At 30.5% G+C, this 14320-nt stretch overlaps 1 protein-coding gene across 2 annotated transcripts; it reads right to left on the bottom strand.

The window, feature by feature from the left end:
- Nucleotides 1-85: 85 nt before the first annotated feature.
- Nucleotides 86-5276, bottom strand: LOC103491241 (homocysteine S-methyltransferase 3). Of its 2 annotated transcripts, none has more exons than XM_051085246.1 (8): nt 4923-5276; nt 2926-2982; nt 2482-2708; nt 1758-1887; nt 1464-1667; nt 1102-1173; nt 792-987; nt 86-534 (listed from the first exon to the last, which is right to left on the bottom strand). In XM_051085246.1, exons 1-7 carry the CDS (start codon nt 5100-5102, stop codon nt 829-831), a joined length of 1029 nt encoding a protein of 342 aa, XP_050941203.1. In that variant the 5' UTR covers nt 5103-5276; the 3' UTR covers nt 86-534; nt 792-828. The 2 variants fall into 2 exon arrangements, with proteins under 2 accessions (XP_050941203.1, XP_008449335.2); XM_008451113.3 differs by having other exon boundaries at nt 792-965.
- Nucleotides 5277-14320: the final 9044 nt, after the last annotated feature.

Raw genomic sequence — 14320 nt, 5'->3', positions numbered from 1 at the left:
ACTCATAAATGATCGTTGGTACACCTTAAGGGAATAACATTGCATTGTTTAGGAACATGTATTCATATTTCTTAGAGAAATCATGTTACTTCATGCAATCAAATTTTATTTTTTTGGGTACTTGTTTGATGCAATACATGATAAAACAGAAGATTCAAACTTTGATGGAAGCCTCTTGGATCTACCAGTAAGACAAACCGACTTGGGTATCAAATGATATTTATTATGAAACCCTAAAACATTAGCTCTAATATCCCTTTTTAGAGACTCTAAAGCCAAACCCTAAGGATGTAATTAGGTACTTAAAAGTGGGAGCTACACAACATTGGCATATCTTCATCCCCACACTACACTAAGAAATGGACTGCTTGCTTTTGTCTTCAAGCATTATAGGCTTCTCTTTTTCCTCTCTAATTTTACGACCTCCATTTGTTGGTTTGCTATGGAAACCATCAATCACCATCAGTTTCAAAATTATTGCATGATCTTGAAAAAGCTTGTGAAAACTTCAGCATTCATCAAAGACATGGGCATCTGTGAAAGAAAAAAATAGAATACCTAATCAGGACTCAGAAAATCTTGATCGTTTTGAATAAAATATCATGTCAAATCAAGTATCTTAACCATTTTAGGAAATGTGCAACAGAAAGAGTTTATGTTATGAACAGTTCTGTCTTTAATATTTACAAAAGCTCGACCACTATACCGTTTAGAAGGATATCATGGATATCATCTCATAACTATCTAACAGCCAGTATTTGGAAAACAGCTGATAGACATATAGTACATACCAAAGTTTGTAAATATAGGGAAAGAGCTCAAAAAGTTTTAGAAGAAAGCGCTTTTGCTATGCCTCTGATTGTGTTTGGAGTGGTTCTGCAACACCCGCCAAACAGAGAGGCTCCAGCTTCCTTCCACTTTCTCACATATGATACAAAGTCTTCCCCTATCATTCCATCGGATTTCTGCAAACATCAGCACAACCGACTGAATTTTTCAAAGATAAACAGAACTAAAAGAGAAAGTGTATATCAGTACAAAGGAACAAAATCATGAAGTTTACGTACACAAGTCACTCAAGAAAAGCAGTAGAAAACTCACCAACCACTGTTTGGTCACACCATCATAAGTTTCTCCACTGTTTGGATAAACTACAATTGGCTTGTCAGTGACCTGCCAATTAGATAAACCAGATTTTACTTAGATTATGAACAAATCTGAAAGTTTCTTTCCATGTAATTCCTGTTTATAGCCACTAATTCTATCACATGTTACCAGAAGCCTTTTGCAGTGAAGAAAAGTGGCTATGGCTTAGTATTTTCCTCTTTTTAGGAGCATGAATACATCTCCAAATCCTCAAATTTATTTAGATGAAATTTGTGGGCAAAAATTTATTTGAACTTCATTGAGACAGATAAGATGATGAGAATGTTGAGTCATAAAAGTATATTAGCAGAAGTTACCTCCTGAATCGACAAGATTAATCCATGAATATATCTGGGAGGAGTACAGTTGATTCCAACAGCAACAACTTGCTTTGAAGCATCTGCAATGGAGGCACAGTCAGATATAGAATCCCCACTAACAACATTGATTCCATCCTTGGAGTTGAAAGAAAACCAAGCAGGAATTTCGATTCCCTCTTCATCAAGAAGCTCAGCATATGCCTGAAAATTCCACATAAGCAGCACCAAGAAGTTAAACTTGGAACGCAGAACACCAACAATAACAACTGGTTTTCGACAATATTTTCTTACTTGAGCTTCCAACTTGTTTGGAATTGTCTCAAACGCGATTAAGTCAGCACCTGCATTAGCCAGAATTTGCACTCTTCTTCTGTGGAAATTTTTCAGCGTTTCTAGAGTAACCGATTCACCATACTCCCCGCTGTAAAACGACACAATACAACACGACATTATAACAGTTAGGTATATACTTGCATAAAACATAAAAAGGGAACAAGGGGTTTAGGCTAAACCCATTTTCTCCTATGAAAATTTGTCATACAATCAAACTCAAAGTTAAAGAGCATGTTTGGAGTGACTTTCTGATAGAACACTGGTATTGTGTCTATTACAATGATAAAAATGAAATTACAGAATTCAAGTAACAAAGTACTGAAACAAGAAAATACAGCCAACACAACTTCTACAAGATTTACAACCTATCAAATAAAACATCAAACCACAACATAAACCAGAACAGTAAACAAACAACTTCTAAGAACCAGTAACCTCTGCCCTCCACCCTCAGATTCGGCAGCCCACTTCTCACTAACTTTTTCCACACACTCACCATCTAACTTCCTCCCTTTTATATCAGGTTAGTTATTGAAACTAACCTCGGGCCCCACCAGAACAGTTACCTCTTTCTCCCTCAATTCCATTAACTTCCTCACATATTTTCTTACCCTTATCTCTCCTGCTATACGTGAATTTGATTGGAGGTCTAACACTTTCTAAGTGTGAAGAGTTTGCTCACCTATACTCAGACCCATCAGCCAAATAAGCCCCATAGCTGCCAATCGAGGCGGCTATCAGAACCGGCCTCCTTGATCCCGCTCCAGTTTCAGTGAAATCCCAAGAATCCTTCGTACATCGTTCAAGGTAGATGTCACGTGCTTCAATTGCAATTTGAACACTTTTTGTTAGCAAATCTTCACTCTCATCTCTAGAGAATCCTTTAGCCTCAAAACCCTGAAGTGTTGCCTGCATATAATGTACAATGAAATCAAAACATTGATTTCTTACAACTGCTTGAATATATGATATCAAATGATTAAATACAACAACTAAACATTTTGGATCTGGTGTAACAAAGATTGAATCTTATGAACAAAACTAATATTCAAGTACAGTTGTTGCAACAATTTGAACACTTTACAAGGAGCTAGAAAATAGTTTTAATATAACAGTGAAAAATAACCTGATAAGATGCTGTGGAAATGATATTGGCCCCAGCATCAAGATAATCTAAATGAACCTGTCATAAGTTAAACAGATTAGCTGATGATGAAGAAATATTTCTACACTATTTACTTTCAAAATAAAGAAAATGAAATTTCTCAAAATAAATAAATAAATATATCAACTGAACTAATGAATTTTCTTAAACTAGGCTCTAACTGAAAAGTCTTGTTGCATTTTGAACTATAGTGGTAACTACGACTCTCACAGATTATCCAAGTTGGTCAACAACCCCTTAAAGTTTAATCAAATGCCCCACTCTTTTGTGAGTGTTCATAGAGTGTTAAAAACAACGTAAGGCAGATCAAACCCTTTCTGCTATTCTTATTATTTTGTTTAAAGACAAAACAAATGGATTTGAACCAATAAAAACAAGAAAGCGTACATAACAGAATTTAAGATTTAATTTCAATTATGTAGAAGATTAAGATCGTTGTAATGTAACTATCCAATTCAACTCAAAATATTATCATTCACAAAATCATTTAAATTCATCTGTGGTAACTAATTTTTAAATCTTATGTTATGTTAATCTTAGTTCATCATTTTAAATATAGTCTTATTGGAACAATTTCAAAGTTTTAATTGAGATGTACATGTACTACTTTGAAATTTATGAATGTTCGATAAATTGAAGATGGAATCAATAAATAAATAAAATGTTAAAATGCCATTTTACTTCCTAAATTAATTTTAGTCTCTTTCAGTTACTTCTTATTTTTTATTAGTATCTTTCACTGTAAATTTTAAAAATGTATTGATAGATTGTATTTTTTCAAATTTTAAATTCTATTAATGATAGACATTAATATGTTTCTGTTAGCGTCCGCTATTAATAGAATCCAAAATTTTACTGTGTTGTAAATATTTTCATTTATTTTAATATATCTAAAAATGTTTCTATTCTTTTTATAAAAGTCATCGCAATGATTTAATTAATTTCAATAAAATTTAAAGGTTAAAATTGAATATTTTAGATCGCAATGATTTAATTAATTTCAATAAAATTTAAAGGTTAAAATTGAATATTTTAGAAGACAATTACAATGTATAGCAATTTTTAGAATACTTATCAGGCATGTAACAATATTTTTCAAGAAAGTGTAAATATTGCAAAATTTGACAGACATTTTTCCCAATTTCATATTTGGACAGATTTGCTATATTTATAATTTTTAAAAAAGGTTGCTCTATCATAATTGTTTTAAATATAATGATTATAATAATTAAAATTAGACAAATTTGAAAAGCACAAGAACCAACAAAACCGTAATTGAACATAAATAAATAAGTTCAAGAGGTGGCGGCGCACACATCTCCTGCCGAACAAGAGAGGCTGCTACCTAACCTGGAGCCCTATTCTCATATTGGGCCTTCCACAACCCAATCCATTCCCCGGCCCAAAACCAACTATGACACTTCTCTTTTAAATATTTTAATCGCTTTTTTTTTTTTTTAAGTCATGCGTTGCGTTATAACAATTCTGTTCTAAATTCCATTTTTTCAGAAAACTAAAGAGACTCTTACTAGGAAAAAGATACTTGAAATAGATTTACCAAAAATGAACAAATTAAATTAAGAAAAAGAAAACGTTTTAATACGTTTTTTAATTTTAAAGTTACATCAGAAAAAGTCAGAGATGTATTTGACATCATTAGATAAAGAAAATTAAAAGTTAAAAAATTTCACAACATGTTTAAAAGTGATTTTTCAGACAAGAAAAAGAACCCATTTCAATATTATTGAATACAATAGATTTTTTATTTATTTATTTTTTTTTTTTTTTTGTAAATGGCAAAGAAATATACATTTAATGGAGTATATAATGTTGCAATATTACATATAATAGATCCCCGACATACTCAAACTTTTAAAAACTGGATAAGATTTGATCTAAACCAAAGTTTTTATGGAAAAGAAGAAAAAAAAAAAAAAAAAAAAGAGAAAGAAGGTTACCCGTCGGACAAGGTGAGGGGAAGTGAGGAGGCATTTGGCGCTCCAAAGAGGATCGTTAAGATCGGCACCGAGACGCTCGAGTTCAGTGGCAAAGCCGCCGTCTAAAACCCCGTAACCGCCGCACTTTTGCAAGAAATGGGTAAGGTAGGTGGTGGCCGTTTCGGGCATTTGTTTCCCCATGATTTCGGCCGAAACAGGTGCTGCCTTATGAAATGTTCCGATTCGGATTGTCCTGCACAGATGGCACTCAAATGCACCTTCTCGATTCCTTTTATATACGAAGAGATCTATACACGAAATTACTCACATACCCTTTAATATTGTCTATATTATCCCCTTTGGGTTATTTACTTCTCTTTGCTACAGCTGTTCTATCTACTAACCCACACCATCCTAATAACACTCCACTATCCAAAGTAGTTTAATTTGTATCATTTTAGTTTTTTTTTTCTTTCAATAATTTCAATAGTTTGCTATCTACAAAAATTTCTCTTTAATTTTTTAATTTGGTCGAATTTTTGGTCTGACCTAATTCAAACCAAATTTAATTTATAATAATATTAAGATATTTATGTATAATGTAATTATTATTATTATCCTTTTTCTAAATTTGTAATAAATGTCATGATCCATTTTGATATTTGGGATTTATACCACTTTTTTTGTTTTTTTTTTTTTTTAATTACTAATATCTTAGTAATTAAAACACGCATTTAAGGCTATTTATACCATTTTTTTTTTAAAGGAAATGGAGAGACAATAGGAATAATCTTTAATTATTAGCAGGTCAGAGAAATAAATAAATGCTGCAACGAAAAGAAATAAATAAATTAATAAAATAAAAAGGCTTCAAAATAGTATCCTAAAATTTGTTAATAAAACAAAACTTAGGTACGTAAGAAATATGACATTGCACCTTTATTTAAAAAAGAGATCGAATGGGGAAAACTGATGGGTGGGGTTTGGACTTTGGAAAGTGCTTATGCGGCAAAAACAACCAAAAACCTACCCTAAACTACAATAACTCCATTTCGTTACGGTAATACTAATGTGTAGTTTTTAATTGGTTGTGTGTACTCGAAATTTCTCGATCTCAATTTTTATATAATGTTTTTACTATTTCACGTTTTTTATTATTTTTATACCTTTGCTTTGCTGTAATATTTACTATTTTTCTTTTCAAATTAAAATAATTTATACCTTAAATATATATTATTATAATTTAAATTAAAATAATATATATTTCAAACGCAAACTATAACAATTTAGGACGATAAAAATTAGCTCCTTGTTTAAAATGTTTCGTTAAAATTTGAAAATTTTATTAAATTAAGTTAACAATTGTATTGAATTAAGCATTATTTTTTTATATAATTATAAATCAATTTACACATTCTACTATATTTCATTTGGATTTTCTTTTGTTTGAAACATATAATTGTTCAACGATCGACCAAATGTGTATAGGAAAACTATACATGCTGACATTTTTCTGATTTATTAGGTCGCGTTGATGAACTATTCTTACTTATGCAGATCTAAGAATAATCATGTGTGAATTGAAGTTTATAGTTAGTTAATGATTTAAAATTTAAGATGCCGAATACTTTGATCTAAACGAGTTGAAGTTGAAACTACTCAACTGCTTCGAACGTAAAGAACAAAGCCAATGTTAACTAAATACGAATATTTCTAGAACTTTCACGCAAAAGTCTAAAAAGCTATATATTTTCGCAATGAAGTAGCTCTTAAAACAACACCATCCTCCTATATTGGATGAAAAATTTATTGACCGTTAAATGACTGTATCGAAACAAGATGAAACGAGAATCCAACAAACAAAACAACTCATAGTCTAGAAGTATGGTACAAATTGTTTGTTATAATTGTAATAAGCTTGGTCATTTAGCTAGAAATTGTAGAAACAGGAGTCATCCTGCTGCGTAGACGAACCTGATAGAAGATGAATTCGTAGCTATGATATATGAAGTTAATGTGATTGGGGGATCTGAAGGCTGGTGGCTTGACAGCGGTGCATCCCGCCATGTCTGCCACGACCTTAGTCTTTTTAGAAAATATAATAAAGTTAATGATAAAAATATTCTTCTAGAAGATCATCACACAACTAAGGTGGTCGGTATTGGAAAAGTAGAACTGAAATTCACATCCGGCAAGACGCTTGTGCTGAAGGAAGTTCTGCATACTCTAGAAATTCAAAAGAATTTGGTCTCCAAATATCTCCTCAACAAAGTTGGATTCACACAAACCATAGGATCAAACTTGTTTACTTTAACTAAAAACAATGTATTTGTGGGAAAGGGTTACGCTACTGATGACATGTTCAAATTGAATCTGTAAATTAATAAAATTGCATCTTTTGCTTACATGTTGACTTCTTTTAATGTTTGGCATGCTAGACTTTGTCATGTTAATAAAAGATTAATTAGTAATATGAGTAGGTTAAATCTTATACCTAAGTTGTCTCTGCATGATTTTGAGAAATGTGCATGTTGTAGTCAAGCTAAGATAACTAAAATCTCACATAAATCTGTACCTAGAGTAATAGAGCCTTTAGAATTAATTCATTTTGATTTATGTGATGATGACACTTTAACTAGAAACAATAAAAGGTATGTAGTTACTTTTATAGATGACTGTTCTGACTACACTTTATTTATCTGCTTAAAAATAAAAGTGATGCTTATGAAATGTTCAAAGTCTTTGTAACTGAAATAGAGAACCAGTTTAAGAAAAGAATTAAGAGACTTCGTAGTGATAGAGGAACTGAATATGATTCAGTTGCTTTCAATGAATATTATAACTCAAAAGGAATAATACATGAAACTAATGCGCCTTGTTCTCCTGAAATGAATGGAAAGTAGAAAGAAAGAATAGAACTCTAACTGAGTTAGTAGTTGCTATCTTACTTGAGTCAAGAGCAGCACTATCTTGGTGGAGTGAAATAATTAAGACTGTTAATTATGTTCTTAATAGGATTCCTAAATCAAACAGTAAAACTTCACCGTACAAAGTTCTTAAACATAAAACACCAAACTTGTCTTATCTTAGAACTTGGTGCTGTGTAGCTTAGTTAGAATACCTGATCCAAAAAGAAGGAAAGTAGCAAGTAGAGCCTATGAATGTGTCTTCATAGGATACGCTGAAAATAGTAAAGCCTATAGATTCTATGACTTAGAAAACAAAGTAATTATAGAATCGAATGATGTAGATTTTTTCGAGGACATATTTTCTTTTAAATATAGAAATAGTGGGGGCTCAAGTTCCAGTAGTCTACCTTCAATTAAGATCCAAACCCAAGATAATGAAGTAGATCCTGAACCTAGAAGAAGCAAGAGAGTTAGAACAGTAAAAGACTTTGGAGAAGACTTCGAAATTTACAACATAGAAGATCCAAAAGATCTAATAGAAGCATTATCATCAGTAGATGCCAATTTATGGCAAGAAGCTATCAATGAAGAAATGGACTCTCTTGAATCCAATAGAACTTGGCACCTAGTTGACTTACCCCCTGGTTGTAAGGCTATAGGTTGCAAATGGGTTTTAAGGAAGAAACTCAAACCTGATAGATCAATAGATAAGTATAAGGCTAGATTAGTAACAAAAGGATTTAGGCAAAGGGAAAACATAGACTTCTTTGATACTTTTTCCCCGGTCACTAGAATCACCTCTATTAGAGTGTTGATATCTATAGCTGCCCTAAACAATCTCTTAATCCATCAGATGGATGTTAAAACAATTCTCCTAAATGGTGATTTAGAAGAAGAGATTTACATGGAACAACCTGAAAGTTTCATAGTTCACGGCCAAGAATCCAAAGTTTGCAAACTAGATAAATCCCTTTATGGCCTAAAACAATCTCCCAAGCAATGGCACGAAAAGTTTGACAACTTACTCATGTCAAAAGGATTCAAAGTAAATGAAAGTGACAAATGTATCTACTATAAGACTGAAGGGAGGCTATGTATTATCACATGCCTATACGTAGATGACATGATAATCTTTGGATCAAACTTGCACGTCATAAATGATGTAAAATCTATGTTGAATGCAAATTTTGACATGAAAGACCTAGGTTAAGCTGATGTAATCTTAGACATCAAAATTACAAGAACTGAAAAAGGAATTTTCTTAGATCAATCTCATTACATAGAAAAGATTATAAAGAAGTACAACTACTTCGATAGTAAACCGACTTCTACACCTTTTGACTTTTAGTGGGAAATTATTCAAGAACACTGGTGACAGTGTTAACCAAACCGAGTACGCTAGTATCATAGGTAGTTTGAGGTATGCTGCTGATTGCACTAGACTAGACATAGCTTACGCCGTAGAATTACTATATAGGTTTACCAGCAGACCCAGTCTAGAACATTGGAATGCGATAAAGAGAGTAATGAGATACCTTAAGAAAACCCAAAACCTAGGATTACATTAGCTGCTGCTAGTGAAGAAGCAAGCTGGCTTCGATGCTTGTTATGGGGAAAGACTGATACCAGCCATACTAATCCATTATGATAGTACTGCAGCTATCGCAAAAGTTCAAAACCGTTACTATAATGGTAAGAGACGACAGATACGTCGTAAGCACAGTACCATTAGAGAATTGCTCACTACTGGTGCAGTGATAGTGGATGATGTACGGTCTGACGATAACTTGGCTGATCCTTTGACGAAAGGACTTGCTAGAGAAAATGTTTTTAAAACCTCAGAAAGAATGAGACTCAAGCAAGAATGGGACTCAAGTCTATTAAAACTTGAATTATTGTGAGGTAAACCGAACTTGAAAGACTGAAGATCCCAAGAAGCAAGTTCAATAGGTAATAACTGATCACAAGTAATATGATAAGAATCATGCTAAATATTTAAAAGTCTCATTCTTATGGCTTAGTGATTAGCATGACATCCTGAAGCGTATGATGAGGTTGAACTTTGTTCTTAATGAAATCTATACTTGATATCAAGTAGGGTAGCTAGCTACAGGAGTACTCTTGATAGATTCACCTTTGTGAATGTGGAAGTGAGGGCTGCTTCCTAGGGAATTTTGGGCAGATTCCTAGAGCATTCACTAAACTGGGATATACGTGCAAGGCCATAAAGCACGGGCTATTTTAGAACTTCACTCAAATAATGGTGTGTGTGTGATAGCGTTAGAAGTAAAGTTCAAAACTACGAGTTACTTTACAATATTTTAAACTATTGTCACTATGTAAAGGTTCAAGTCATCAGACACCTTTACTTAAGCACAACATTATAGAGACAGACACTGCTCGAAGAAAATGTTTTTAAAAATTTTCAAGTGGGGGATTATTGGATGAAAAATTTATTGACCGTTGTTACAAAATTAATTTTTTGACCGTTAAACGTTATAAAATTAATTTTTGAGCGTTAAAAGTTTTATTATAATAAATTTGTAACGTTTCACAATTAAATTCTTTTGATCGTTACTGATCCTCTACCACTATAAATAGATCCCTCACTCTCATTCTCAACACACAACAAACAATCTTCTCTCAAATTCTCATTCTCTTAAAAGTTTTCCAAGTTGTTCTTTTTTTAGTGTTTCGGTTCCAATTAGTTTATGTGCAAAACTAATTGACGAAAAAGGGTTGTTTTATCCTAGGAACGACGAGGTATAATTCTGTTTGCACGATTCAGAGCAGAGCCGCAAAACGTCTTAAAGAGAGCGTGTTCCGCGACTTAGCCTTTCACTAATCCAGTTTCTGTTTTACAGTTTCTGTGTTTTTTTTTTTTAACAATCTGTTTAGTTGTTGCCTCGTTTTTTTCATCATTATTTGTGGACTTGGACAATTTTTTGCAACAACATCCTAGTTAGATAACCATATTTAAACTTAAATCGTCAAAAACAACATAAAAAATAGGCAAAATGTTAAAAAGGAAAAAAAAAAAGAAAAGCTCATTTACGCAATAATAATGTAAAGCCCACTAAAATAGAAAACATATTTAGGGAAAAAGTTGAATGGTAAGAAAAGAAAGTATGATTAATTAGTAACTATTAGAATATTTTGAGGTAATTAATTTTATGAGTGGGCAATGAATCACTCTCTCTTGTACTAAAATAAACATATACACGTCTACTTTCACTTAATTCGTGGACAAGTATGGAGTAGCCACGCGTCTTAGCTGACCAATTTAATCTATTAATATAATCTTTTTCAACCACATCATTCTTTTATATATATATATATATAATGTACCTGAAATTAGTACATGGTTAATAAATTAAAATTATACTAATTATTTCTTTAATATGTCATTTTCTTGCAATATAGGACTCCATTTTAATTATAAAAAGCGTGTGAAATTGTATATAAGATAAGGTTACTTTTGTGTATATAAGATAAACGTTACTTTTATTAAACTCGTTTAAAATAAAATTTTAAAGTATGTTATTAGATACTTTTCAAAATTAAACGCTTCTAGCCAATTTGTTGTCATCTTAAAATAATTTATTAAAGTTTGGTTATTGTGCTTTCAATTGCCCAACTTTTTTTTTTTTTTTTATATATATACTTTTTATAATTATAAAATTAATTGTTTTAAGTTAGTGTTTATCAACAAACTTAATACTTCATGCAAGATAATCCAATCCAAAAGTTAAAATATATTTTCCGAATTTATAATAAATATGTTTATAGAAAAATAATAGAGATTAAATTTAAATTTTACTAAAATTGATTAATGATTTCATTTTTACATTACTTGGGAGTTAAATATTCATATTCATATTCATATCTTCATTTTTCTTTTTTGAACACTCTCATTAAGAATTTCATAGTTCCACTATCTTTTAGAATATAATATGATCAAATGAATGAAATTATTTTAAGAGAGAGAGAAAGATGGAAAAATTCTAAGAGATTAAAGTTTTCGATTTATATATTTTATCTTGTATGTGTTTAAAGAAAAAGATGAGGAAGTAACAAATCTCCCATCTCTCTCGCCATAAAAGTGGAGGGCACAAGACTAGAATACAAAAATGTACAAGGTTGCAAATGCATCCACATCCATTTTATATAAAATTGAATCCATAATCTCAATATTATTTGGTGTTCTTAACAAAATCAAATTCTCTTGTATAGGGTCGCAAATGCATCCACATTAATCTTATTCCAATTCTTTTATTATTAATTGTTTGTACTAAAAATAATACACATTGTTTTATTTTCATAAATATGGGTTTTTTTAGAAAATATCAAATGTACCGCATGCACAAGTGGATTTATTAAGGGGTTAAGCAGACACGTACCTCCTCATATTATCGATTTTTGTAATATTAATTTCGAACTCTCAAGTTAAGATATATATTAAATGATACTTTATTTTAACTAAATATTGATTTTGCTGTATTGGTTGTGCCCCACGTTATAATCCTCAAGTTGAGAGTTCAAATTTTCCTGTATCGTAGCAAAATAGATTTTATTTCAAAAAAAAAAATAACTAAGATAAAACTCTAATTTATTTGCTAGCCGTCATTTATTATCTAATAAATATTTAGAAAAAAATTCAATAAATAGGTGATCTAAACTTCCACTGCATTAACTTATTCTATGAAAAAGATATTATTCTTTATTTTTTCTTTTCAAACGTCAAAATATTTTTTTAATATTTTTTAACATTTTTTAGTGTGTTTATTATATAGTGCCCAGTGCCCCCTTATATAAAATTTCTAGATCCGCCACTGACCGCACGAGTTTGACCCACGTAATGGAAGTCATGTGCTAGGTATATGACTTCTTAAAAAAATATATATTTTTTATTCGTTGTCTATTTTGATTTTGATTATTCTAATCAATTTAAAAATTTTAGAAAAAAGTTTTTTAATAAAAGAATAATTAAATTAAAATTAGAAATGTGAATTTAAGGAGGAAAATTGAAAATCGGAGATTAGGATGTTTAGTATATATATATATATACATAGAACCATATGTTGTAAATATTTTGTCATATTTACTATTTTTGACAAATACCCAACATATATATAAAAAAATAAAAAAATTTAATAAGAAAATAATTAAATTAAAATTAAAAAGGTGAATTTAACAAGGAAAAATGAAAATGAGAGATTGGAATATTTAATATATAAATAAATAAATAAATATATATATATATATATATATATATATATATATATATATATGTCTAGAAAAAGAATAAAGGATTTGTTAATAAGAAAATAATTAAAATAAATTTGAAAATGTGATATAATTTAATAAGAAAATTTTAGGATTGAAATTTGAAGATTAGGATATTTAATATATATATATATATATATATATATATATATATATATATATATATAAAGAAAAAGAAGTTTGACGTGGATGACACTGAAGTCGTGAAACCCGTCAACCCCTTAACTACCCTATTTTTATATTCTATTTTTTATATTATTTTTTAAAATAATATTATTAAAAAATTCAATAAATATTGATGGTGCATTTAGGGAGAGGAAGAGCTATGGGGAAAAGGATTATAATAATCTCAGAATTATGATAATTCTAGTGTTACGATAATATGTGTTTGGGGTTATTATTGGTAGTGTTATGGTAATATGTGTTTGGGGGAAAGAATATGAAAGGTAGTGTTATGATAGCATGTGTTTAGGGGAAAGAATATGAAAGGTATTGTTATGATAGCATGTGTTTAGGGAGGGATTATGATAATAATGTTATAATAATATGTGTTTGAGGAAAGATTATGATTGTAGTAATTTAAAAAATAATAGTAGAATTTGGATTGGATTATATGGGTAGGTGTAGGGTTGCAAGAGAGGAAAATAGAGGGAAAAATAGGGTTATTTGGGGATTAGGATAACCCTAATCCCCATTTATCATAATATCTGAGCCAAACACGATTTGACCCAATTTCCTAACCCTTTTCCTCCTAAAACCCCACCCCAAACATACGCTGAGAATAATTTTTTGTATCTATTGTAGTTTTTAGGGAAATCGTGGAAATAACAAATTTATGGATAGAAAAAAAAAGCAAATTGTTGAATTATTTTGATTTATGGCAAAACTAACAACCAGAATAATTTTTTTCATTCTTTTTTTTGCTCGAATTTACCTCTGCACGGATGACAATTGTCCATATACAAATACAGTGTATTTGTTGAGATAAAAAAATCAAAGAAAATATCACATATCACGAATACAGTGTATTTCTAAACACTTTCACTTATTATCATTCTTAATTAAATCAAAACAATATTATATTGTTCCAACAATCCCTAAAGATATGCCATTAATTTCAATTTGCTATTTCCGTCAAAATAGCAAAATATTGGATTGCAAATAGAAAAATAGCAAATCCCAAAAATATTTTGATTTATGGTAAAATCGCCTGCTGGATATTTT

Source organism: Cucumis melo, chromosome 5, assembly GCF_025177605.1.
Source record: "Cucumis melo cultivar AY chromosome 5, USDA_Cmelo_AY_1.0, whole genome shotgun sequence".
In the NCBI taxonomy this organism is placed as follows: domain Eukaryota; kingdom Viridiplantae; phylum Streptophyta; class Magnoliopsida; order Cucurbitales; family Cucurbitaceae; genus Cucumis; species Cucumis melo.
Note: the sequence above shows the minus strand (reverse complement) of the source record. Positions and strands in the feature narration are given on the sequence as shown.

Bases quoted from the DNA above. Each gene is read 5' to 3' on its own strand.
- LOC103491241 (XM_051085246.1), bottom strand. From the start codon at position 5,102: ATGGGGAAACAAATGCCCGAAACGGCCACCACCTACCTTACCCATTTC. The intron at 2,983-4,922 runs GTAACCTTCTTT...AACTTATGACAG, and splicing joins CCCCTCACCTTGTCCGACGG to GTTCATTTAGATTATCTTGA. The intron at 988-1,101 runs GTGAGTTTTCTA...TGAAAAATTCAG, and splicing joins GTGTGACCAAACAGTGGTTG to TCGGTTGTGCTGATGTTTGC.